The 23059-nt window shown below is 53.3% G+C and overlaps 11 protein-coding genes across 11 annotated transcripts; 4 read left to right on the forward strand and 7 right to left on the reverse strand.

Moving 5' to 3' along the window:
- Window positions 1-1346: 1346 nt before the first annotated feature.
- Window positions 1347-2114, reverse strand: BDZ99DRAFT_385983 (mitochondrial cytochrome c oxidase-like protein subunit V; the record flags this gene model as incomplete). The annotated part of the gene is made up of 3 exons (XM_033715455.1): window positions 1347-1439; window positions 1499-1695; window positions 1838-2114. The coding sequence occupies 3 exons, from the start codon at window positions 2112-2114 to the stop codon at window positions 1347-1349; spliced, it is 567 nt and encodes a 188-aa protein (XP_033577755.1).
- Window positions 2115-3593: 1479 nt separating this feature from the next.
- Window positions 3594-4889, forward strand: BDZ99DRAFT_475674 (glyceraldehyde-3-phosphate dehydrogenase; the record flags this gene model as incomplete). The annotated part of the gene is made up of 5 exons (XM_033722005.1): window positions 3594-3605; window positions 3661-3710; window positions 3787-3850; window positions 3952-4636; window positions 4687-4889. 5 exons carry the CDS (start codon window positions 3594-3596, stop codon window positions 4887-4889), a joined length of 1014 nt encoding a protein of 337 aa, XP_033577756.1.
- A 763-nt stretch (window positions 4890-5652) lies between these two features.
- BDZ99DRAFT_519470 (uncharacterized protein) lies at window positions 5653-6021 on the reverse strand (the record flags this gene model as incomplete). The annotated part of the gene is made up of 1 exon (XM_033725422.1): window positions 5653-6021. One exon carries the CDS (start codon window positions 6019-6021, stop codon window positions 5653-5655), a length of 369 nt encoding a protein of 122 aa, XP_033577757.1.
- A 324-nt stretch (window positions 6022-6345) lies between these two features.
- BDZ99DRAFT_508276 (ribonuclease HI large subunit) lies at window positions 6346-7614 on the reverse strand (the record flags this gene model as incomplete). The annotated part of the gene is made up of 2 exons (XM_033724312.1): window positions 7196-7614; window positions 6346-7133 (listed from the first exon to the last, which is right to left on the reverse strand). Exons 1-2 carry the CDS (start codon window positions 7410-7412, stop codon window positions 6346-6348), a joined length of 1005 nt encoding a protein of 334 aa, XP_033577758.1. The 5' UTR covers window positions 7413-7614.
- A 65-nt stretch (window positions 7615-7679) lies between these two features.
- BDZ99DRAFT_462114 (uncharacterized protein) lies at window positions 7680-9345 on the forward strand. Its single transcript, XM_033719763.1, has 3 exons — window positions 7680-8276; window positions 8342-8992; window positions 9073-9345. Exons 1-2 carry the CDS (start codon window positions 7903-7905, stop codon window positions 8868-8870), a joined length of 903 nt encoding a protein of 300 aa, XP_033577759.1. The 5' UTR covers window positions 7680-7902; the 3' UTR covers window positions 8871-8992; window positions 9073-9345.
- A 335-nt stretch (window positions 9346-9680) lies between these two features.
- Window positions 9681-10825, reverse strand: BDZ99DRAFT_475677 (uncharacterized protein; the record flags this gene model as incomplete). Its single annotated transcript, XM_033722006.1, has 2 exons — window positions 9681-10227; window positions 10329-10825. 2 exons carry the CDS (start codon window positions 10823-10825, stop codon window positions 9681-9683), a joined length of 1044 nt encoding a protein of 347 aa, XP_033577760.1.
- Window positions 10826-11942: 1117 nt separating this feature from the next.
- On the reverse strand, window positions 11943-13915 carry BDZ99DRAFT_462116 (uncharacterized protein). Its single transcript, XM_033719764.1, has 8 exons — window positions 13660-13915; window positions 13526-13608; window positions 13330-13474; window positions 13247-13282; window positions 13049-13198; window positions 12682-12997; window positions 12491-12631; window positions 11943-12438 (listed from the first exon to the last, which is right to left on the reverse strand). The coding sequence occupies exons 1-8, from the start codon at window positions 13843-13845 to the stop codon at window positions 12398-12400; spliced, it is 1098 nt and encodes a 365-aa protein (XP_033577761.1). The 5' UTR covers window positions 13846-13915; the 3' UTR covers window positions 11943-12397.
- A 970-nt stretch (window positions 13916-14885) lies between these two features.
- Window positions 14886-15650, forward strand: BDZ99DRAFT_519475 (uncharacterized protein; the record flags this gene model as incomplete). Its single annotated transcript, XM_033725423.1, has 1 exon — window positions 14886-15650. The coding sequence occupies one exon, from the start codon at window positions 14886-14888 to the stop codon at window positions 15648-15650; it is 765 nt and encodes a 254-aa protein (XP_033577762.1).
- Window positions 15651-15831: 181 nt separating this feature from the next.
- BDZ99DRAFT_462117 (MFS general substrate transporter) lies at window positions 15832-18235 on the reverse strand. The gene is made up of 5 exons (XM_033719765.1): window positions 17658-18235; window positions 17371-17529; window positions 17010-17312; window positions 15997-16902; window positions 15832-15935 (listed from the first exon to the last, which is right to left on the reverse strand). The coding sequence occupies exons 1-4, from the start codon at window positions 18075-18077 to the stop codon at window positions 16120-16122; spliced, it is 1665 nt and encodes a 554-aa protein (XP_033577763.1). The 5' UTR covers window positions 18078-18235; the 3' UTR covers window positions 15832-15935; window positions 15997-16119.
- A 1142-nt stretch (window positions 18236-19377) lies between these two features.
- Window positions 19378-22198, reverse strand: BDZ99DRAFT_561229 (ankyrin; the record flags this gene model as incomplete). Its single annotated transcript, XM_033727315.1, has 8 exons — window positions 19378-19926; window positions 19978-20442; window positions 20524-20572; window positions 20634-20704; window positions 20767-21093; window positions 21152-21503; window positions 21571-22008; window positions 22125-22198. 8 exons carry the CDS (start codon window positions 22196-22198, stop codon window positions 19456-19458), a joined length of 2247 nt encoding a protein of 748 aa, XP_033577764.1. The 3' UTR covers window positions 19378-19455.
- On the forward strand, window positions 22132-23023 carry BDZ99DRAFT_462121 (uncharacterized protein). Its single transcript, XM_033719766.1, has 2 exons — window positions 22132-22625; window positions 22678-23023. The coding sequence occupies exons 1-2, from the start codon at window positions 22487-22489 to the stop codon at window positions 22770-22772; spliced, it is 234 nt and encodes a 77-aa protein (XP_033577765.1). The 5' UTR covers window positions 22132-22486; the 3' UTR covers window positions 22773-23023.
- Window positions 23024-23059: the final 36 nt, after the last annotated feature.

Here is a 23059-nt window from a genome sequence, read left to right on the forward strand (position 1 = left end):
TGCACCACCACTCGTCCCCAACCCACCATAGTTGGTCTCCATCTGTTTGTATTTTGATCCACCACTCCCACCCCACCCCACCCATCGTTCCGACGACCAACTAGAGTCGAAGTCCCCAAACACACCATGGTAGCCTCTTACGAACATGTTCAAACCCCCGAATCCCCCAAGTCCCCAACTCCATGGAGACGTGTCCTGGTCGTGTTTAGTGAACCCACCCAACTCCCCCAACCACCTCCCTCTGCAGAACCAAACTTCTCGGGGGAGACCCTTCTCTTATACCCTCCATCACCCTCCCAGCTGCCTCCGCTGACTAACCCCTTCACATGCCTACCTCTTCCGGTATTTCCCTACCTAGTCCTACTTTCGTGTCCATTTCGTGGAGAATGAAAGAGCGGTATGACGCTCCCGCCGTCAAGCTCCGAGCTGTGTTGCACCAACGCGGCGGAGGGGAGGGTTTTGATACGTTGAGATGTTGCGGTGAGGGCGCGGTGGGATTCCGCGTCGGAAGACTGAGGGAAGGATCGGTGGTCGGAGGGGGGACGGTGGTAAGGGAGGATGCGGATTGGCTAGAAACGAGAGAGACGGAGGGGTTGGGAGGGTCAGGAGGGCGGTTTTCAGAGGCCTGTGACAGGCTTGATGATTTTGATGTCTGTGCTTCTAGACAAGTGTGATAGAGTTCGCGGTATTTGGCGTTCTATGTTTCGGGGGCATGTGACGATGTGAATGATACCTGATGCCTACGTTTTTTATCTATTGGTCAGTTTTTTGGAAAGAGGGGGACGAAAATCGGTGACGGCGAGAGTGTAAATATCATGGTGACGTTTAGGCTTCAGTAGATGTGTGATAGCGAGCTGAATTCGACGCTGCCTGACGCTGATAGGAGGGAGAGGAATCGCTTGGGGGAGATTTTCGCGTCAAGGGGTCCATTTGCGTAACTAGGAGTGCAAGCTTTGATTGGCATGTGAGTGTATTGACAGCATCTGACGTCCATGCTGTGTCCGGGCTCATAAAATTCTCGGAGATGAACGGTCCTAGAGTGATGAGATCGCAAGAATCCAATGGGATATCCGAGCTTGAGATGACATGTGAGTATATTGCTAGCGCCTGACGTACAGGCTTTGGTGATCAGAGCGGGGAGGCTGAACAGCAGAACACGCACGCAGAAGAGAGCAGCGAAACTCCAAAAAGCCTCTAAGATTCTGTACACAGGCAAACTAATATGACAAAGGCCACTCAGGGGTGTGTGCCTGCGCTGGATCCCACCTTTGATACACGCATCATCAGAAGGGCAGTTGACGCTAGGAAAGGGTGCTTGTGTGTTGCAAAAATCCACTAATACCGCTCTACTCGTCGTCCTCGTCGAACTGGCCCTTGGGGCCGGGTTTGCTTTGGACGAGCATGCCCTTGTAGCCGGTGATGGGTTCGGATCCTTGTGCCTGGAGGAGGTTAATTTTCGCTTTCTCGTGGGTTGTCGCATTGAGCGGATATATCGCACCTTCAGGTACTCCTCTGATGCCTCTTGCCACTCCTTGGTCATGGTCCGCGGTACCTCATTGTTAGCGAAGTATCGGGTGCCCCAGAACAGGACCCCTGATGCAACAACACCGAGGAATGTGTATAGAACAACCTTGGTGGTCTCGCCTGGAGGTGGAAGAGCGCGGGGGCCGTGGGGGCCAAAGGCGATCCAGTAGGCTATTGAATGGTGAGTTTTCGATATTCTAGTCTCCAGGCACGTAGTTGCCGAACAGCTGCAGGCACCAGGACGTCGAAAATGACGCCCCGCGCCAAAAACCATCCGCATCTCCCCAATGCCCCCAGAAAATGTACTACGCACCAGCCTTCTTCTCCTGCAGGGTCAACTCGTTCCAGTCGGCCTTCATCCGGTCCCGAAGGGTCATCCACAAATCGGCCTGCTCCTGCGGCGGCATGTCCTCCCACCGCTTCTCGATATTGGCGAGTGTCGGGTTCGAGACGGCATGGACCTTGCGAGACTGCTGCTTGATGCACACGAGGGAGGCAGGGCGCGAGAAACGCACGGCTTGACGTGTCGCGGCCGATGGGATGACGGCAGCCGAGCTCGTCGAAGCTCGGATGAGCGAGGAGCGCAGCATAGCGGGCGAGGGAGTGGAGAGGGGCAGAGACAAGCTAAAGGAAGGAAGAGAGGGCCGGTCGCGGGCACTGCTGGTGCCAATTGGTGTCGGGGGACGTGGTGACGGGGCTCAGGAGGACGAGGTGTGGTGAGGTTGAGGGAAAGCCGGCACCTTGGCAAAAAACGGAGCTGTCACGTGACACTTTGCATCGAACCACCAGGAGCTGGTTCCGCCAATCAGGGGCAGGAGATTGCACAGATCCCCCATTTCTTCGCAGCTCGGCAGTGCCGCAAGGCAGTGGGCGCGTTTGCCGGTCAAAGAAGGCATAGTATTGAGGAGCGCGGCCTTGAAAGCAACAGGAGCAGCTGCAGCTCACTGGGGGCTCAATCCATATAGCTGGGAACGCCCAAGTGAAAGCTGCTCAACCCACGCTCGGCCCCGTTCGCTGGGACTCGACGTTGGAGCTGGAGCTCGGCCCGACCAATCGGCATGCCGCAATTTGGGCGCGGTGGAGTCTGACGCCACTTTGTCCTCAGCCTTGCGCAACTCTCCCAGCCCCATCCTCAACGTCTCACGAGCAGCCCTACAGGCATCACCAGATCCGACGCAGGTACTGGCCTGAAGCGCCCTCGGCCGTCGCCCGTCGTGTGACAAAGGCGGTGATGAGCAGTCCCAGACTCGCCGCGGCCATATCAACCCTCCCGGCCGCGGACTGGCCAGTCTCTCGCCGCGATGCAGTACACCCACTTGGCGCGAGGGTTTTGTTTCTGCGCGCCAGTTGCTTCTTCAGCAGTGCTGCGTTGGCCGAGTCTCTGCTGACCGGCCTGGAAAGCCTCGCCCGCGCTCAGCACTGCGGCAATATCTCATCGTTGCCATAGCATCCCACGCATGCGACGTTGCGTTCGATCAGGCGACGCGCAAAAGCCGACTTCGTAAGCCTGAGCTGATGTTCTTTTGCCTCGCGCGGCCGTGGCTAGCTGCATCATCGTACAGCGCTTTGGTGGGGAGGCCGCCGCTGCAGTTGAGGGGACACACAGTCGGAGAGGAGAATATGTGTGGAATATGGGACATTGCCGACAGCTCAAATGCTCGGGAATGCAGTTGTTAAGAGCACAGCGGTCCGGAAAGCTGTCCGGGTGAAGTCGGCATCCTGCACAGCACCACGCTCGTCCGAGGATGAAGGAAGGTTTCAGAACGGCCGGAAGAGCGGGCAGCCTGCGACGCGGCGCTCTATCTGCCAATCTGGCTGCTTTTTCTGCCGTTCCCAGGTTGTTTCGCAGTGACTGTATCACGTGGTTCCCCCGCCGATAATAGTCTGAAGCTACTTATACACCCCACCAGCCGCCCAACGCATTCTCTCGTTCTCCTCTCCCATCCACCATCCCAATTGCAACTCTCAAACACACATCTTCCTCCAATTACCCTAATAACTGGTACGCTCGTCTCCACCCTCTGTCCCTCACATGCTAACAGCTCTCTCAGCCGATTTCCAGAGCCATCATGGTTGTCAAGGTAAACATGGCCTGATAATCTTCACCACGTCTTTCTTCTCTGACACCCATCACAGGTCGGAATCAACGGCTTCGGTCGCATTGGCAGAATCGTCTTCCGTAATGCGTAAGTTGTCTATCCCCTCCACGATCCGATCTCCCGGTCGTCAACTAGAAGGCTCCAACTAACCCCGCATTCCTAGCATCGAGCACAATGATGTCGATATCGTCGCCGTCAACGACCCTTTCATCGAGCCACACTACGCTGTAAGCACCCTCATACTACACGCTTTCGGTGGGAGAATGGAGAAGAAGACCTAAACCTCTTCACGGTGATCAAAAACAGAATGGCACTAACACCGTTCTAGGCCTACATGCTGAAGTATGACAGCACCCACGGCCAGTTCAAGGGCGAGATCAAGGTCGAGGGCTCCAACCTCGTCATCAACGGCAAGACCATCAAGTTCTACATGGAGAAGGACCCGGCCAACATCCCGTGGGCCGAGACCGGCGCCTACTACGTCGTTGAGTCGACCGGTGTCTTCACCACCACCGAGAAGGCCAAGGCTCACTTGAAGGGTGGCGCCAAGAAGGTTGTCATCTCTGCTCCGTCCGCCGACGCCCCCATGTTCGTCATGGGTGTGAACAACGAGACGTACAAGTCCGACATCGAAGTCCTCTCCAATGCCTCTTGCACAACCAACTGCTTGGCACCCCTCGCCAAGGTCATCCACGACAAGTTCACCATCATCGAGGGTCTCATGACCACCGTCCACTCATACACTGCCACCCAGAAGGTCGTCGATGGCCCCTCGGCCAAGGACTGGCGTGGAGGCCGCACTGCTGCCCAAAACATCATCCCCAGCAGCACTGGTGCCGCCAAGGCCGTCGGAAAGGTCATCCCCGACCTCAACGGCAAGCTCACCGGCATGTCGATGCGTGTGCCGACCGCCAATGTCTCGGTTGTGGACTTGACTGTCCGCATTGAGAAGGGTGCTACCTACGACGAGATCAAGGCCGCCATCAAGGAGGCGTCCGAGACAAACCTCAAGGGTACGCCATGTTATACCCCCTGTTATATTATGCATACTAACTTACCACAGGCATACTCGGCTACACTGAGGACGAAGTCGTCTCGACTGATCTCTGCGGCGACAACCGCTCCTCCATCTTCGACGCCAAGGCCGGTATCTCCCTGAACAAAAACTTCGTCAAGCTCGTCTCCTGGTACGACAACGAGTGGGGCTACTCCCGCCGTGTCCTCGACCTCTTGGTCTACATTGCCAAGGTCGACGGTAACGCTTAGATTCTTAGCTAGGGCTGATAAAAATCCAACCTCTGAATCAATTCTCCAAGCTCGAGTCTGCTTGCAGGGGTGAGTGAGGGGAGTTGAGTGGGTGACCAAAGGACTAGCTTTTGTTGTTGCAGCTTCTTCTTTTTATTGCCCCCCTTTCAATCACCAGCCGAATTTCTTCTACTTCTGGCCATGGAATGAACGAAAATGTGATACATAGGATCAAATGACGAACTAGAAAGAGCAGTGGATAGACAATTGACACACTCTTCATCATTTTGCTGCACTTTTTTGGATATATGTCTGCGGCTTAACCATTGCTCGATGTTCTTGTTTACCGTCAACAGCCGAGTCGTTCGCGTCGGCACGTGAAAAGAGATCGCCCAAACCCCAGATTCCCCCGCCAACAGCTCACCGGCGCTGCATTATCTAGCGCCCGCAACTCCTACCTAACATAACAACGAGACGACCCGGCCCTTGCCTTAAGCTCGGTCCGAAGGAGACTCTCCCCCAACTGGGTTAGGCGGCCCTGGGTACGTACTTCCGCGATTGCTGGCCGTAGCCAGCTGGTGCATGCAGGCGCCGCATCTCGGAATATGTCGCGTGCGGTGGATAAGGGTTCAAGCTGTGCCATTCAAAGCTTCTTATTGGATACATTGTGGCCTGGATTAGAGGTGTAGGTCCAGTCTTTCAACCTCCAACCCGTTTTCAACGCCTGAACTCCTGGTCTCCTACGCTCCACTCTGTCCGAATCCCGAATGAATGACTCAATCAATCAATCCCGTTTCTTCTTATCCTCCTCCACCCTCCTCAACCTCTCCGCCTGCTCCTCTTCCTCGCATCTCGCTTTCTCTGCCTTCGCTACCTCCCTCGCTCTCTGCCGCTGCGCTCTCGCCTTCGCAACGCAGGTCGGACACTTCCGATTCGGGAGCGGGATCGTCTGCACCTTAGGGACGCCACAGAGGGTCGGTGGATCTGAGAGCTGGAGCGCCGCAGCGCAGTACCGTCTGACAGGGTCTCTGTGCGCGCAGGCGTATTGGGGGATGATGGTGTGGCAGATTGGAACGGCGGTGCAGATGCGTGGCGGGGAGGGAGGGCGGCGGCTGGGTGGGGGGAGGAGGAGGGTGGATGTGAGTGCGGACATGGTTGGGTTTGATGTGAGTGATCTCGAGCTTCGATGACTCGTGAGGCTCTTGACGAACTTTGAGAAGCTGTGCTGGGAATGGGGATAAGGAGAGCTCCAGGTGGGTGAGTGTATTTTGGCTCTTTGTGGAAGTGAGACATGGAAATGAAGGGGGTGGTGAGTCTGGGATGCACGGGTTGCGGGTAGGAGCTGGCACGGAGTGGCGTTGACCGCCCTCATGAAGGCCGTGTGTCTGTGGGCGATACGTCAGCGATAGCCCAACATGATGCTTCAAAGCGTAGTCTCACAAGTAGGGGAATCCAAAAACGATCTCAAGCCGCTTTCTTAGAAGACCTCCTCAGTCACCCTCCTCCCATACCAATTACTCAACTCATCCCCCTCCCCCTCCTCGTCCCTCCCCGCAAAGAAATCCGTCATCTTCGTCGCATCCTCCTCCCCCTCCACCGGCCACTCCACCCGCAACGGCGCACTCTTCGTCTCCAACAACTCCTTCGCCGTCCCCCAACTAAACCTCGTCTCGCTCCCCCATCCAAACACCGGATCCATACTCCGCTTCAACCACCCGCTACACCTCGCATCACTCGGATACCCACTCCCCCACCCGCCCTCCCCCCCAGCCCCAACAACAGCCTCCGCACACACCTCCAGCGCCGCATCCCGCGTCACCTTCGCGCACACGCTCGCCGCCGACACGCAGGGATATAACGAGTCCGCCTTCTTCGCGACCGTGATCTGCACCATCGGAAAGATCCGCTCCAGCTTGCGCTGGTACACGGCGGGGCTGCCGATGGTGTCGATGTAGATTTCGGCCACGTTGACGCCTTGCGCGAGCACGCCCTTGATGAGTTCGATGGTGGCGTCCATGGCTTGCGCGTTGAGGTTGTAGGCGCCGGCGGGCCGCAGCATGCCGGCCGCGATGTCGCGCGCGGACATGACTTTGGCGGCCCAGCCGCAGCTGGCGTGCAGGTCGGTGGCGGGCGTGCAGAGGGTGCGCATGAGGGCGGAGCGGACCTGGGGCGTGAGGACTTTGGAGTCGTCGAAGTGGTGGGTCGAGGCGAGGAGGGAGGTGTGCAGGGGGAGGGGGAGGTAGAGGAGGCCGTAGACCATTGGGCCTGTTTATTATGTTAGTTTTGGGGGTCGGTGGGAGAGGGAGGGCATTTGGGGGAGGTTGTACCGAGGACGGGGCCTCTACCTGCTTCGTCGACGCCGAGGACGCAGGCGGTGGACATGTCGGCGGATATGAGGGAGGGGATTGGGGAGTAGTGGGCGTAGGAGCGGCCGATCAGGACGTCGGAGGTGTGGATTGAGGGGGCCATGAAGACGGCGTCTGGCGGGGTTTCTTGCTCGATGTCGGCGGTGTCCATGATGGTGTCTTCCATTGTTTCGGCCATGTTTTTGGTGTTGTGGTTGAGTTTGTGTGTGGGTAGACGTTGAAGAAGTTGGAGAGACGCGACGTGAGACGCGTCTCGGAATAGATAGATCGGAGGGGTCGAAATGGAAGGTTTTGCCGCGATCTTCGTCGAGGACCATTTGCCAACCTCAACTCTCGCTTCCTACTGCACCCTGTTTCTATAGAAAAAGTATATCATGGAGATCTTACACCTGGAGAGCAGATGTATCGTGTTCTTGATAAGAGTTGCCTCTACCTTCCCGGCGCCATCCAGCATGGGACTAAAACACGCCTTAAACAGTTCATGACTCTAGTCACATCGTCGCCGCTATGCTGCTACCATGTTGGCCCCTTGGCGGCCTCCGTACTCCTTTTGGCGTCCTCTCCGTACCTTTCCTGACTTTTTGATCAACTCCCTCCATTCCCCAGCCATCATGTTCAAATTCATTAAAGAGAAGCGCCAGGAGCGCGGCCGTTCACCGCGCGAAAGAATGGCCGCCTCCTTCACACGCCCGCCACGCGAACGCTCCCTGAGCATCCCCCTCCCACCCCCGACTTTCCTTGCGCGGCGCAGGCAGAAGACAAACGCCCAGAAACAGTCGGCGCTGTTCAACAAGCTGCCGGCTGAGATAAGACAGATAATATGGGAATACGTGATTGCGGACGAGGACAGGCCGATACATATCCTGCAGTACAAGAAACGGCTACGCAACATGCCGTGCAGCAACCACCGAGGACCTGGAGAGCAGCTGTCGGTGTACACGGGGTTCCATAAGTGCACAGGATATGAAGGAAATTATGGGAATGCGCTTGAAGTGCAACCGGGCGCAAACTTGTCGCAATTGGTAAAGACTTGCAGGCAGATGTAAGATATGCAAACCGCCAAACACCGAAGCTAGAGCTCCAGAGTAATTGCTGACTTGGAGATAGTTACACCGAAGCAATTGATGTCCTCTACTCCCAGACCGCCTTCCGCATCGAACACCTAGATACCCTCACATATTTCTCCACCTTCATTCTCCCACACCATTTCAACCGCATCACCACGCTGCGTCTCCTGTGGTTCTTTCACATCGACATCTTTGAAGACCTCCCCAATCCGACCAAGCCACCACACGACCTCGCGACTTGGCAGCAGACATGCGATATCCTGGCTGGTATGGAGGGCCTGGTAGATTTGGACATCGAATTGAGTACTGAAACCAGCTACTTCAAGAAGATCTCGTCACGGGTGAAGCTGCTACAGACTATGAAGGATATCAAGCCGAAGGGGAGGTTTGATCTCACGGCTTGGGCTCCGTGGCCGTGGCTGCGGTTCACTCAAAAGGAGGAAGAGGAAGATATGGAGGGGGTGCAGGCACTATTTAGTATCCTCTATCCTGATATTGAGGGGTTGCAGTTGGAGGGCATGCCTTTTCGGATTATTGATACTAAGTGCTATTATCACAGTGGTGTGTAAGCTTCTTAGTGTACAAAGCCCGGACGTTGGCGATCTTGCATCAAAACGAATAACGCACCAGTTTCGAGACTTTTGCCAAATTTTATCGCTCGCCAGCTTACCAGCTATCTCAGACTAATAAGGTCCGTGTATCAGCAGTTGAGATATTGATGCTCTATTATAACTCGATTCTTCTTAATTCACTGCTAATGACGTGGTCAAGGCCGCTGCGACTTCTCTCAGCATTCACTTCTCGAATATCAAGTCAACACGCATTCGTATTCCATATTGTTCTCTATGCTTAGCAAACAAGCTATCTGGCCGGCTGAAAGATGACCAAGATACCCCGGGAAGGCTCAAATTGAGTACAATGAGCGCTCGCCGTTTCCAAGATGCATCTTTCTACCTCCAACGCATCTTAAACGTCTTCAATTATTTGGCACATATAGCTTACGCCAGTACGTAATTACACGACTTACTTCACGACTGCAAACGAGTTTGTGAAGTAAATCGTTTAATTCATTCCCCTCAACTCACTGCCCTTGATTCACTCTCCTTAACTCAGCACTTACTATGTTCGTCTTTCCAATCACTGCTCCTAGCGGTGAACATCTTGCTGATTCAATGCTCTTACTAAGTGGGCTAAACCCACCCCTAGCGGGATCACCTGTCTGATAAGCAACGTAGTCGGATTTCAGACGGCGTATGAAAGGTGCGCGGCTCGAACTTGCCCAATCTGAGATGAAGGAGAATTACCAGGGAGGGGGTTGTGCTTTTTAGCCTTTCTCTTCATAAATGAGAATGAGGACCGATGCTACCGGCCACTCGATACTACATACGAGAGTATACGGTAGCCGGAATCCTACACATCCCCGCCTCAGGCTCATCCCCATCACACCCATCCCTCTGCGGCACCACAACCCTACACCTCGACGCCCCCAGATCCCTACCACGAACTCCACGCGGAACCTTCGCGAACGGCAGCACAAGCACAAACTCCTCCGGCCGCACAACACGCCCAACAACCTCCAGCAACTCCGCCTCCTCACGATTCCAAATCCTTTCATACCTCTTAATCAGCACCACCGCAACATACAGCTGCCGGAGGCTCTGCATAGACGCAATCACGGCCCACACATGACGCCAGTCGTGCGCATTGCCTAGTTCGTGGCCGTAACTAGCCCACACAGCGTTTTCGATGGTAATTCGAGGAAACGACAAGCTATGCATATACGCCTTTACTTCATACCGCAGCCGCAGCGCGCGGATGGCTTGGAACCGGTCTGGACGCAATCGCGCCCGCATCCATAGCAGCGTGTTGGCATCCGCGGGGTGGAAGGTGGGCCAAGTGTACAACAGCGCGATGGACTCGGAGTATCTGAATCACCCACCCGAGTTTGTGAGTTTTGATATAGCTATAGCATGATTGGGGGGGGAGGAGGGGATGGCTGAAAGGGGAGGGGTAGAACGAGAACGTACATTGTCTTGCACGTGAGCGGGAGGGAGAGAATGCTCGAGTCGTTTGAGAGTCCATCACATCCCCCTTCACACACCCCGGGGTAATCAGCAGGCTGGCCACACCACCGCCCCCTCAGCAGCGGCCTCGGATGCTCGCCCCCCGTTGTTGTGATGCGGACGTGAACGCCGCCGCTGAATACGTACTCGTACACCAGTAGACGAACCTCCGGGGGTAATTTCGTTAGGAAACTCGATTGGTCATCGCTATCTCGTACCGCTTCGTCTTCAAGTTGGGGGGATGGGCATATCGGCGGATCTAAGAACAGCCGAGTTCTCGGCCGGCTTATCACTTGCGCCGAGTTCTCTGTGATGCGTACCTGGCGCCGGTCTTCGCGGTTATTCACAGTGTCAGACAGCGCGTCGCAGCAGCGTAGCAGGAAAGGGATGCAGAGGCAGAGGCCGAAGGAGATGAGGATGGCGTCGAGGGCTTGGCGGGGGGCGGATTTGATGAAAGACATTTGAAGTATGGACGATAGGAGACGGTAAAGGGGAGATGAGGATTAGAATCGAGGGTGGATGTCGAAGGTATCAAAGTTGTTGTTGCCTGGTCACGTATGCGCACGGCAGCAGCTGCGTGATCTATCTCTCCTTATTTGAGGTTATCGGCCAGAGAGATGTGGTCGCCTTTTTGCGATGGATCCGATTTGAGTCTCTTTGAGAGCTGTGCGTTCTATTTTTCGCTGCTTTCTCTGCCTACACGTCTTCGTAATTTCACACGCAGCAAGGAATGCAGAGGAGAAAACCACAGCACAAGACAATGTCATGTGCGAGTGGGCCGAAGTTTTGATCTGTTCAGGTGGGTCATTTGGAAAGTGGAATCCATGTAAAAAGGCTGTTGAATCGGTCATGAAATTTTTGGAGCTGATGATGTTGGAGATGTCGTTGCCTGCTGCACGGGGAAGGAATGGCTTTCTCGGATAAGGATCCTGGACACTATCGACATGCGATAGTCATTGGCTAAACATCTTGAAAGCATGATCTCGCGGTCCTTGAGTTTCTAGACTCTAGAAGAAGATTAGATGAGAAGAATACTCAAAAGGAAAGGTTTCTCGATACGAAGGAGTTCGTTTTTTTTTGAGCAATCACCCAAAAAGATACGACCAATTCGGCAGCGAATAAAGGCCACCACAAAGATAAATAATATTTTCAAAGAGTCTAACTTTTCAAAGCATGTAAAACTGCATCCCGCAGGTCCATTAGAAGTTTATTTCAAGTGGTGGGTGGTCTACGCGTGCACCAGGGCACTTGGAATTTGGTGATGCGTTTTCGCTTAGTGCTCAAAAAAAACGAAGGGCGTTAGTATTTGTACACCCCCTTTTCGGTATTCGTACACCCCCTTTTTCAGTAAACATACACCCCCCTCCCCCTGTCGTTTCACCGCCTTCTGATTGGTCCGGAGTACTACGCCGGAGCTCCGGGCATTCACCTATACATCACGTAAGGCTGCACGAATTGGAAAGGCTGCACGCCGATTTATATAGCCTCGCCGATTTGTATAGCCTTACGTACGAGCTCACGTAGTATAAGTATAAGTATAAGTATAAGTATAGAATAGAAATTCTATTCTAGAAGTGCCTACGTGCCGTAGCCTGCGAAGTTGCAGCGATACTATATCTTTCGTGTCCTATTGTATTTGTCCGGTTTGCTACGGTATTTAATCAACCTGTAGCCCTGCGATGAGGCGTGCGCTTATATAGCAGTATGCGCTTCCTCCGCCGTAGCGTAGAACGCTAGCCGTGGCGGCAGAAGGGCTATAGCGAACCTCTCCGGGCCAATCAGAAGGTGGTGAAACGACAGGGGGAGGGGGGTGTATGTTTACCGAAAAAGGGGGTGTACGAATACCGAAAAGGGGGTGTACGAATACTAACGCCCAAAACGAACTCCTTCGTAGATACTTTCATATTGGAAAGCACACTCGTAGCTATACATGAAGAATCTATGGTTGCCATTCACTAAAGTAGCTGCACGTGACAGTGTACCCCCCCGGTGCCAATTTGCGGGCCAATTGTGAGATCGTCGACAATGTAATCTCATAGAATTGCCGTTCCGTTCACATGCGAACTGACACCACCTATTCACAGTATCAAATCTTACACAAACCACGGAAAGCGGAGAAAACTCACCTGGGCAGTTCGCAGGAGCACTAGAAAAGAAGAAAGTGTACCGATTCCGCTCAAGGCACTTTTGAGAAAGCTTCTCCAAATCCATCATCTCACCGAGCGGCATTCCCCATAATGCTAGAATGTACTCGTGGAGATAGTACTCTGAGAAAGCATAAGCAGGTATCTTGTATAAGTGCTAACGGAGGACGTACCCTCGTGACTTGGCCACGCTTCAAACGTCGGAGCATCTCCAGACACTGCTGAAAAGTAGCAATCATGTAGCCAATCCATCATCTTAGGTTCCTGACTGACGCCGACATATCGCTGCCCGTCATCCTTGCCTAGGCTATGTGGTCGGAGTGCAAGGGCGTTTCGTTCCTCTTCTGGTTTGCTGTGGTACGCTTCCGTCCAGCCAGTGCGGATGAAGAGTATGTCGCCAATTTTGATGTCCCCGCCTTGGGCCTGTGGGCGGATGTCGATGCCTTGGTCTTTGCCGCACTGGGAGAGTTCTTCCCAAGAAATGGGATACTGATATATGATTAGAGAGTTACAGGGCAATCTAATAGTGTATTGACTCACATGATCGTAGCAGTCGTATTTTATTCCCTTCTTGTCTGCATAGCGCTTATAGTCGAGGAGAACACCACGCCCAGCAATGCCGTGCTCGGCCCAATGATGAATGGAGCACTTGTGGTTCGCTTTAGGGCCAACAATGTCTGATCCTTTGGTCTTCCTAGCGGTTAGTACCAATATTCGTGAATCAGAATGGATTCATACACCGTTGTAGAACGTTCCGGATGCCAGATGAGCAAACTAGGAAATATTAGCAAAGTCGCATCAAGCGCACATGATCTACTTGCATGTCTGAATCCATCCCACTGCGTGCCACTCTGCGTGTTCAGATGATAGATATCATCGTAACATAAATTCTCAGCCTTGATCTTGATCTCATGCTTGAACACTTCGCGGTTGAAAGCGGGCTGAGCTGGCGTATCCAGCGGCAAGCTAAGGCTACTCGTCAGTACTAACCACCGCCGCAGGCACATCCGAACTGACTTCACGGAAACGATTTCTCCAGTCCTGATCTCCTTTGAAGCGGCAGCAACGCGGGTTGGAGTCAACAGGTTAAGACGTCCAATCTAGTCCAACTGTTAATGACGAGTCACGGAGTGTCCCTCGGGCAGCTTTACATAATCATTATCTCCCCACACCCAAGCAGCTCCTTCCGGAGCTCCGGGAATCACGGGAAGCTCCTGACGCGTCGGGAACTTGGTGCAATCGGGGTCCCAAGGAATGGTGGTGGCTGTTTTGTTCATTGTCAAGAAGTCCTTGATCTGGGTCAATCGCTGGTTGGATGTATTCTTTGGTTCAGCCATCTTTGCTGTGCTCCAAATCTTCTTTCAAAAGGTGAAGAAATGCGTGAAGAGGAGTCAAGGGAAAGTTGAGCAGCTTTGAGCCTTTACTGTTGCGCTAGGTCGCGGCATATGAGGCACCCCACAGTAGCATGAGCTATGACGGTCACCCCGCACTTTGGCAGTGGCAGTTCTAAAAGGGTAAACAGACTTCACGCACGCCGAGGTATCCTGGAGAAGGTGGAGAAGGAACAAAACTCCGCATACTTCGACTATCGTGGACTGACTCGAATCAAACACCTGCAACTCCGCGTAGAACCCAGCATTCCAAGCCTGAGCGAAACATATTGAAGTACTTAACCAGGTATGTCATGTGGAGGACCTGTGCTTTTGCTTCAATTCGTGGAAGTCCAGGAGGTCGATGCGTGGACGTTGCATGACGTTCAAAAGCTCCACGGAGCTCAGACGAAGCTAATCCCAAAGGGGGTGCAAAATGGACCTTGAAGGTCCTCTAAGTTAGTCAACTTTATTTATTTATAGAGGCTAGTAGACAGCGTGTCTATAGAGCCTTCAAGTATACTCTTCGCGGGTTCCAGGAACTCGAAAGTGCCCTGAAAGGTTTCATCGAGTTGGTTGGTATCACGTGACATATGAATCTTTCCTAAGCGCCTCATGCAAGACCATGTCCAATCATTAACTCTTATAATGATTACCCATATACAGTATTTTAGATTCTTTAGAGCAAAAGACCTTATCCATTAAAAGCTGAGATAGAACTTTACGTCTACACACGATCAGTCCTACTCACATGCAGCAATAAACAATAACAGACCTTTGTCTACCAGCCAACAAAGCCCCCCTCAACAACCATCTCTCTTCCATACTTCATTTCTTTGTCCCCTTGTTTCTCCCATGACGCCAACAATGCCATTGTCCTCGTCTTCCTACTCCCTACGTCCAACTCAGCCATCAACTCTCCCCTCAAGATCCCAAAAACATCAACTCTAGATCTCAAACCTCAAATAAACCATACCCAAGCGTATAAACCCATCCAAGGTAAAAAGATGGCACCTCGCCGCTCCGCGCGCCTCGCCGCCCGCAGAGCCCCAATCCCTAACCCCTCTCCAATTCCCACTCCCTCCCCTGCACCATCCTCAAGCCCCATCTACACACGCACCCGCAGCAAAGTGACATTTAAAATTACCAAGCCAGTCCCCAAAATCACCACACTCACCATTGCCTCCAGCACCCGCATAACCAAACCTCCCCACCGCACCCGCCTTCGCACCCCCCGCCTAATCCTCGACGACGAAGCCTCCGAAGGCACCGCCTCGTCCACCTCCACGGCGCGCTCCTTCCACTCCTCGGGCCTCTCGGCGAGCGACATGGAGGACCATCTCCAAGGCGACACTCTGAACTCTGACTCCGAAGACAGCCGTTTCGGTAGCGACGACGATAACGAGAACTACTTCAACGACAGCGGGTTCGTGCTGCCGAACTCGTCGGATGAGTCGTCTGAGGAGGAGGGGGCAGGGTCGAGTGGGTATGACGGAGATGCGTCGAATGAGAGCACGGAGAGCGAGAGCTCGGGCTTGAGTTCGAGGTCAGAGGAGTCGGCGAGTGAGGGGAGTGAAGAGTCTGAGGATGGGGAATCTGAGGAGGAAGAGGAGGAGAGTCCGGTTCCCTGTCCTGTTTCGAGAGGTTCTGAGGAGGAGGAGGATGATGCGTTGCCGGTGGTTGCGTCGAGGGGGTTTGCGAGGCGGAGGCAGGTGAGGTCGGCATCGCCGTCTCCTACGCCTGTTTCAGGCCCAGCTGTCTTAAAATCGTGAGGTAGGAAGCTACGAAAGGGGCGAGGAAGGTGGAGTCGAGAGGAAAAGTGTTGAGTTGACTTTATAGGGCTAGTGGAGCTGCTTTTGGAGGGCTGCTGAGTTGTGGATAGAATGTCAGTTAGATTGGGAAGTGTCAGTTAGATTGGGAAGTTATTTTTGGAGTTTTTCTGGGGGTCTCAATGACGCCTTGAAATGTGAAAATTGGAAAGTTTGAGTATAATTGAGTATGCATTGGGAATCGTAATCATGAGGTCGTAGACTATTCGTTTCTGAGTTCTAGAGTTCCTAATGTAACCGTGTTAGTTCTCAACATCAATATAAAGGGGTCGACCTGCTTAGAACGTACCTTGGCCGTCAAACCCCTCATACCATGCTCGGAAAACGCCATTCGCCTTTGGTCTTTCCATCTCGAACCACCAGAAACCAGTGATTCACTGGCTTTATAGCACCCACCTGGCCCAAATCAGCTCTACGTCCCCTTCTCCGCCCCACCAACTGCCACCTCTTTACCCTTTCCCTCACCGCCTTCTCTCTCCTTCTCTACCTCCTCAACCGGCTTCTCATGCTCTTCCTCCTCCTCCTCCATCACCCCTCCCCTGCCAACCTGCGCCTCTTTATCAGCCTCCTGCCTGTCGACCTTCCTCTGATCTATTCTCTCCCTCCATCCACTGCCATACTTCGTAATCGCCGCCACCACTGCCGCCGCTGCTATCAAAAACAGTGCCGCAATCGTACAATTCCAGCCAATCCCAATGCCCCGAATTGCCGGCAAGCACAACGCCGTCCCGAGCGCCGCAAACAAATACCTTATCATATAATTACCCGCCACCACCTCGGCGCTCCTGCCCGGCATAACATCTAAGCAATACGTATTCAGGCTTGGGAAGCAGAAAAGCTGCGCTACCCCTTGCACGAACATCATGATAACGGGCAGGGGGATCCCGCCGGCGCGCTTCTCGAGACTCCAGCCATAGATCAGCATGCAGGCAGGGATGACGCCTCCGAGGAAGACAATGCAGGACCGAAGTCGGTCTTCGGGGACGCGGCGGCCGCGGACGCGGACCCATTTCTTCGTGATGTGGTCGGCCCAGCGTCCGCCAACGAAGGTGCCGAGGAGGTACCCACCGCCGGGTGCGAGGTAGAAGAGGCCGGAGGTGATAGGGGAAGTAAGAGCGAAGCGGGGGTTTATCACGTAGCGGATCGGGGTGAGGAGGGAGTACATATTCCAGGTTAGGGAGGAGGAGGCGAGGGCCTGGAGAGATGATTAGCTCCTAGAGTTTCCCTGGAGAAGTTGCGATTGTAAATGCAGCATTCAGGTGGTTTGAAGGGTTTCGAGGGGTTTGACAGGGGTTCACGTACCGTTCCAAGCAAATTTGGATACCAAAACAACTGGATGATTCTGAATGGATTCAGCCACTGCCACATTTTATGCGCCTTCTGGCCTTTGCTGAGTCCCTGTAGTTCGACAGAGCGCTTGTAGTGGATTGTTTCAGGGTAGAAGATGAGTATGAGGCAGAAACCAACTCCAGCCAGGGCGGTCTGCAGCCAGAATATCACGCGCCAGCTGCGGTAAGTGACGATAATGCCTCCTAGAACAGGGCCAATCGCTGGACCGACTAGAGTACCAGTGAGGAACCACCCTATGGCCGTTCCTCGCTCGGTCTGCGGTGGGGTTAGTACTGAGTCGAAGTGATTCAGTAGGGGCATATTAGGAGCTTACGGGCTTATAAATATCCCCAATAGCACTCGTGCCAATAATCAGGTAAGACGTCCCCTGAAACCCCGTCAGGAGCCGGAATATAAAGAAAGATGCCAGATTCGGCGCTAGAGCTGTTCCAACGGAGAAGGCAAAGAAGAGGCCGCCACTAATGAGGGAGGGCTGCATTTTTCATATTAGCATTAGTTTTCATCGAAAAGAATGTCCGCCCCCAGCTTGGCACGAAGCGATCACATCCTCCCCATGTGTAGAATAAAAGTCGCGATTGGACTGAGACTGGGATAGCATACATATCTCCTCCCATATACTGTGCAAACAGGTCCCCAGAACATTGGACTCAATCCCATAAATAACACGTAAATCGCATTGCTCAAATTGATGATTGCTCCGTCACAATTGTACGTTGCTGCAACTTCGGGTACTGCAGATAGCACCGTCGTAGACGATATCGGCGCCAGAAATGCGCAAAATGACATGGCAAGGACAATAGTTGTTTTGCGAGCCGGGGAGAATTTGTTGTAGATTATATCGCTGTCTCCCGTGACGACGTAGGTAGCGGCGGGCATGTCATGGTGGCTGACGGAGGTAGCTGCGTGCTCGAGAGGGTCGCCTTCGGGGGAGAGGGGAGCTACGGCTGGGATCTGCTTTTCTGGGTGAGGTAGATGTGACTCCCGGTGTGAGTAGTCGGACGAGGCGTCACTTGCTGCCATGCTGGGCGAGCTTGAACGCCAATTGACTTTTCTGAAGACGTGCTGGACAAACAAGAAGCGCGAATTGTAGTCATGAAATAAATTGAGAGGATGATAGCTTGCTACAATTGAAGGAACGGGGCAGAAAGCTCAACGAGAAAGATTCCCAACCGCCGAAGATCGGTGGGGCCGTGTGAATCTGGGGCATCGTGAGTCAAATATTCCCACGGTGGCATCTCCAGACCCAGCAAAATTTGCAACGTCGACACCGCGATTGGCAACTGGGTGGATCTCCACTATTGATTCCTAGGCCCGCTACGTACGCGGAGCGGATTGTTGTTGCCGTCATAGCCGCATAGGTAAGCTTTTCCGTGCAGCGTAGGGTTCTTTGGAGCCGATAAGCCACTCCCGCAACCAGGTAGCGCCGATGTTCGGACAGAAAGCCGAGCAGCTTCGGTGTAGATGGTCGCGATGCCGCCATCGGGAATAACTCTGCGGTGATGGAATCGGCATGGATGGGTGCATATCCTTTGCGGATTGGAGGAGAAAGCGCATTAGTCCTGCAGCTGGACCTGTAGTGGTTGCGGATCCAGAGTTTTACCACTAAGCCGGAAGAGGCTTGGCTTCATTTTCTAATCACGTGACGTCGAAACGTAAAGAGAGGTCTCCCATCTTAATCGCCTCGAGGTTCTATCTTAGCGTAAGGTCCCCAACGTTGGGAGAACTGGCCATGGGTTCCCCCTACATGATTCTGGCTTCACTAACGACAATATACGGTTAAGCACGGCCCTTGCACATCACAACCACGTTCTGTAACTGTTGCTAAACTAATAACCTATTCTTTGTAGCCCTCTTCATAGATTTGGAACCAAGTAAGGAATTGCATAAGTTGTACTGGGGTGCTAACGAATGGACGTAGGGGGATACGATTCTGAATGTAGGGCAGAAAGAACGTAAGAAATGAGCAGCAATAGTGTAGCAAGACTACAGCAGCAGCAACAATGAAGCAGACCTTGTTGTCTAGAAAAGACCAGAATTTGACCCACCTGGTTCTGGCTGCCAGCCCCCTCCCAGCCCCCTCCCAGCCTCCTCCTTTTGTCTATACATATAGCCTACGTTCATCGTACAATGCAACAATCAATCAACTCAACAAGCAATTCATTCAAGCTTCCTCTTCTATATATCGACAGAAACGACTCCTTGAAACAACACGAGTTCATTTTATGACAATCGGAAAAAATTGAAAAAGGTGAAACAAACCGAAACAAGTGCGTTTTCTGACACTCGAAGATAACGGACTTAAAGAAGAAACAGATCCAGCACCGTCAGAAATCGCAATAAAGGAATTTGACAAGCGGCCAACTCATGTTATGTCACGTGTGAAAGAATTCCTCTCAAGTCAGATATCAATGAGTGAATGTCCTCCAGCCTTTCCTCTGTTGCATGTGCCATGACTTTCCAATGCGTCTTCGAAGGATCCATCAGTATCGGTCTCGTTACCGTCTCCTGGGCATTTTCCCCAGGAAAGAAGACCTGATTCCAGTATCTTCTCTTTGGTCATCATAGCTTCCGGCTCTCCGTTAAAAACGCTGAGCAAGTCTTGAAATGCCGCGATAAGCTCATCTGTGGCATCGAATCGTTCCTTCAACTGGTCAAGGCAATCAGAGAGTAAGAAATTCTTGTCGTACTTGAGCTTGAAGTGATCAGTAGCAGTGAGGATCTTCACCGTTTCAAGGTCGGCGAACAGCGCAGCAGTTCTGAGAAGGTGAGGGCCCTGGAGTCGCGGACATGTACTGTATTCGAACCAGCGATCAAGTAAGAGCCGGATTACCTTATGGCTGTTGTAAGTAATAGCCGTAGAAAGAGGCGTCTAGCCATTTGCAGTCGAGGCGTTGAGATTGGTACCATACTCCAAGAGCACCATGGCAAAGTTGACGTTGTCCGTACGAGCCACATGAATCAATGGGGTAATCCCATCGACGCCGCTGGCTTCTATGTTGGCGCCGAAGTCAAGAAGAGTCTTCAAGACAAGAGGATCCGAACAATTCCGGGAGGTACAATTCAAGGCACTTCCAACTTTGATGCCTTTGGGTAGTTGTGGGTCGGGCTCTGCGCCGGCTTCAAGCAACAAGCGCACGCAAACGAGATGGCTTCGCTCAGCAGCGTAGGAAACAGCATTGGTCCATTGTATATCCAAAACATTCGGGTCAGCACCGTGGGCTAAAAGGAGTGCCACGGCTCGATCGTTCCCTCTTGCGGAGGCCCAAGCAAGTACGGTGCGGTGCATGGCATCCAGAGCGTCAATCTCGTCATGATGAAGGATAAGTGCTTCTTCTAAATCCTGGTACGAGAGACCCGTCGCGATCTTGTGCAGGATAGTAAAGTTCTGTTCTTCGACCCAATCGCTGCCTCATGTAAGGCACATAAGCGTTTTTCCTGCTTCTTTTGAAAGAAATCCTTGCAGTACGAAGTCGCATGCTTTATTTCTCGGGCTATTATCATACGCAGCAATTGGTCTAGTGAGTATGTGGGTTAGAGACATCTTCTAGATGATAGGAGACTTTATAGGTGTTATACCTGTAGTCTGAATCTGCGCCGGCAAGGACTAGAAATTTGCACATGTCCCATTGCTTTGTGTAAACAGCCCACTATAAATATTAGGAAAAGTTTACCGCTGAGGTGGAGTCCCCTACCCCCGAGTGCTGCTAACATCACGAGGAGAAGCGAGGCCACGCTTGAACAGATCTTTCAGGCCATGGACGTTTCCGGCTTGCGCAAAACCTACGGACTGAGCAGTATCTGGTACCAGCCGAAGAAAGTTGAGCGCAACTTGGGGGCCAGTGTTTTCGAACACCAACTGAAAGCTAACAATCTGGGACATGAAGCTCATCGGGAACCAGTATTCCATCCTGACACGAGCAGACTGAGCCTTGTCGCAATGTGTCGTGTTGCATTTCGGGCTAATAAGAGGTAATCCAGAGTATCCAACGAAGAGTTTGCCGAGTACACGTTCTATAACGGCAGGCGTATAGGTTTTCTTTTGTAGATGGCAAGCACATGGACATCCAGGACGACAGACAGATGTATTGGCTCACACGAATGCTAACTGCGTCGGTGCGCGGATCTTTGGCTGGACTGAGGGACGAAACCGACTGTTGGGAGGATCTCCGTCTTCTATACGGAGGTGGGGGGGCTCCATAAAGAGGCGACAACTGGTTGCTCTGCTGGGTCCGCAGACGCTCGGATCGCTCTTTCAGCATTTCTTCCACTCGGCCGATTCTCTCATCAACCTGCTGGTACATGCCGGAGACAGAATTTGAAACGCTGTCATGGTGGGCTACGAGGCTCTCGCGCATCTCGTCGCGGATAACGTTTTGGTTTTCGGCAGAATGGGACGTCACAGTCGAGATGCTTTCCAGCTCTACGCAGATGCGAGTGAGGTCGCGCCTACGGAGCAGAGTTGCATGAGTCAGTTCGCTGTAGAGTCATAGGAGTCCGACGTGCAAAGACATACGAATGTGCAGCACCAAGCAAGAGGTTCAGCGAGCACTTGACCGTCTTGAGATCCTCTTGCAGCTTCTCGAGGCGTGTCTGGTGCTTTTTCCACGCCTGGACGGCGACAATGCGAGAGCGCCGGGAGGAAGTAACGATGCTGCTGACGACGCGCTTCAGCTCTAGTAGTTTGTCCTTTGCTTGCAGGATTAGGTGGCGGATGGGACTGTCGATGTGGGTGTCGACGTAGGCCTTGGCAGCGCGATCGTCCAGCACGGCAAGCACTTGGTGGCAAACGACTTGGAAGTCGGCGACTTCGTTATTCAGCGCATGGAGCCGTCCGGGCAGCGTGTTGCAGATATCGCGGAGGGCTTTAAAGGCAGAGCAGGTCTTTGCGGCGAGCCCTGCGAGCGTGATGAGGCTGGCGGTGACGGAGATGGGATCCACGATGGTGCAGCCGCTAAAAGCGACGGACGGCGGGAGCGACGGGAAGCGCAAACCCTATAAAGTGGCACCCCGGCCCATGATCCCAAGCTTGACGGGCCAAGGGGCCTCAAGAGCTTCATCAACCCTCACCTGACAAGCCTTGTGCCAACCACCCGCTCTCTGTGCGAAGAACACGGCATCTGCGCAGCCCCGGGTGGCAGCATCTCCTGAGTCTCGGCAACTGGCGGCGAGCTCCAGAGTACCACACCGAGCAAAATACCTGCTGTGTATACAGTGTACGTGGACCTTCACCGGTGTGCCGGGCTGCTTAAGCGCCCTTGGCGGCTCCTTTTGCGTTGCACCGAATGTAAGTGAGCGTCAGGGCGTGGCAGCGTGCGGCAGGAAAAGGTAGCTGGTTGCCTTCGTGCGCGGTTATCTACGCCCGGCTTCTGTGAAGGCCTACAAATACACTCCCAGCATTCAAGTTCCGCGGCTCCACGCCTCCCTCCAACATGCGCTTTGGGCGCAATCTCCATCGGCATCGGATTCCTGAATGGGCCTCGTCGTATCTTGACTATGGCGGTTTGAAAAGACGCCTCAAACTAGCCGTCCGCGACGCAGCGGGACGGCCGAGCAAACCCGATCTGACAGGTACTACTTCGTGGAGCGTCCCCGCCTGTGGCACAGAGCCTGATGCGTACAGACTTCTTCGCTGCCGTGGTGCGGGAATCAAACAAGGTCGAGGCTTTCTACCAGCACCAACATGGCCTCGTTCAAACCAAACAGCAAGCCTTCTAGCAGGAAAATGGCCTCGATGATGCGACGTCCATATGCGTGTCGAGCCTGGACCGTGCCGAGCAAAGAGATGCATTCGCCACTTGTCTCGAATACAGCCTGGACTCACGGCGACTTAGGTGGTATGCTAAGGTTAACCGTGATGGCTTCCTATGTCTGGCTCGGAAAGTCGAACGGATTCTTGTCAACACTCGCCCTCGTAATATCGAAATCTCCGCATTTGAGTTTGCCTGTCAAAGCGGAAGCCTGCAGGCAGTTGAAAACATTGATCGCGTGATATCTAATTTCCT

Source organism: Mytilinidion resinicola, assembly GCF_010093595.1.
Source record: "Mytilinidion resinicola strain CBS 304.34 unplaced genomic scaffold BDZ99scaffold_8, whole genome shotgun sequence".
Taxonomy (NCBI): domain Eukaryota; kingdom Fungi; phylum Ascomycota; class Dothideomycetes; order Mytilinidiales; family Mytilinidiaceae; genus Mytilinidion; species Mytilinidion resinicola.

What these genes read in the sequence shown, in the direction of transcription:
- BDZ99DRAFT_462117 (XM_033719765.1), bottom strand. Translation starts at nt 18,077, where the DNA reads ATGGCAGCAAGTGACGCCTCGTCCGACTACTCACACCGGGAGTCACAT. An exon ending in CAGTATATGGGAGGAGATAT is followed by an intron (nt 17,530 to 17,657) that starts GTATGCTATCCC and finishes TGAAAAATGCAG; the next exon opens with CCCTCCCTCATTAGTGGCGG. An exon ending in TTGGGGATATTTATAAGCCC is followed by an intron (nt 17,313 to 17,370) that starts GTAAGCTCCTAA and finishes ACCCCACCGCAG; the next exon opens with ACCGAGCGAGGAACGGCCAT.
- BDZ99DRAFT_462114 (XM_033719763.1), top strand. Translation starts at nt 7,903, where the DNA reads ATGGCCGCCTCCTTCACACGCCCGCCACGCGAACGCTCCCTGAGCATC. An exon ending in GTAAAGACTTGCAGGCAGAT is followed by an intron (nt 8,277 to 8,341) that starts GTAAGATATGCA and finishes ACTTGGAGATAG; the next exon opens with TTACACCGAAGCAATTGATG.
- BDZ99DRAFT_462116 (XM_033719764.1), bottom strand. Translation starts at nt 13,845, where the DNA reads ATGGCTGAACCAAAGAATACATCCAACCAGCGATTGACCCAGATCAAG. An exon ending in GGAGAAATCGTTTCCGTGAA is followed by an intron (nt 13,475 to 13,525) that starts GTCAGTTCGGAT and finishes GAGTAGCCTTAG; the next exon opens with CTTGCCGCTGGATACGCCAG. An exon ending in AGCGTGGCCAAGTCACGAGG is followed by an intron (nt 12,632 to 12,681) that starts GTACGTCCTCCG and finishes ATGCTTTCTCAG; the next exon opens with AGTACTATCTCCACGAGTAC.
- BDZ99DRAFT_462121 (XM_033719766.1), top strand. Translation starts at nt 22,487, where the DNA reads ATGCGCTTTGGGCGCAATCTCCATCGGCATCGGATTCCTGAATGGGCC. An exon ending in GAGCAAACCCGATCTGACAG is followed by an intron (nt 22,626 to 22,677) that starts GTACTACTTCGT and finishes TGATGCGTACAG; the next exon opens with ACTTCTTCGCTGCCGTGGTG.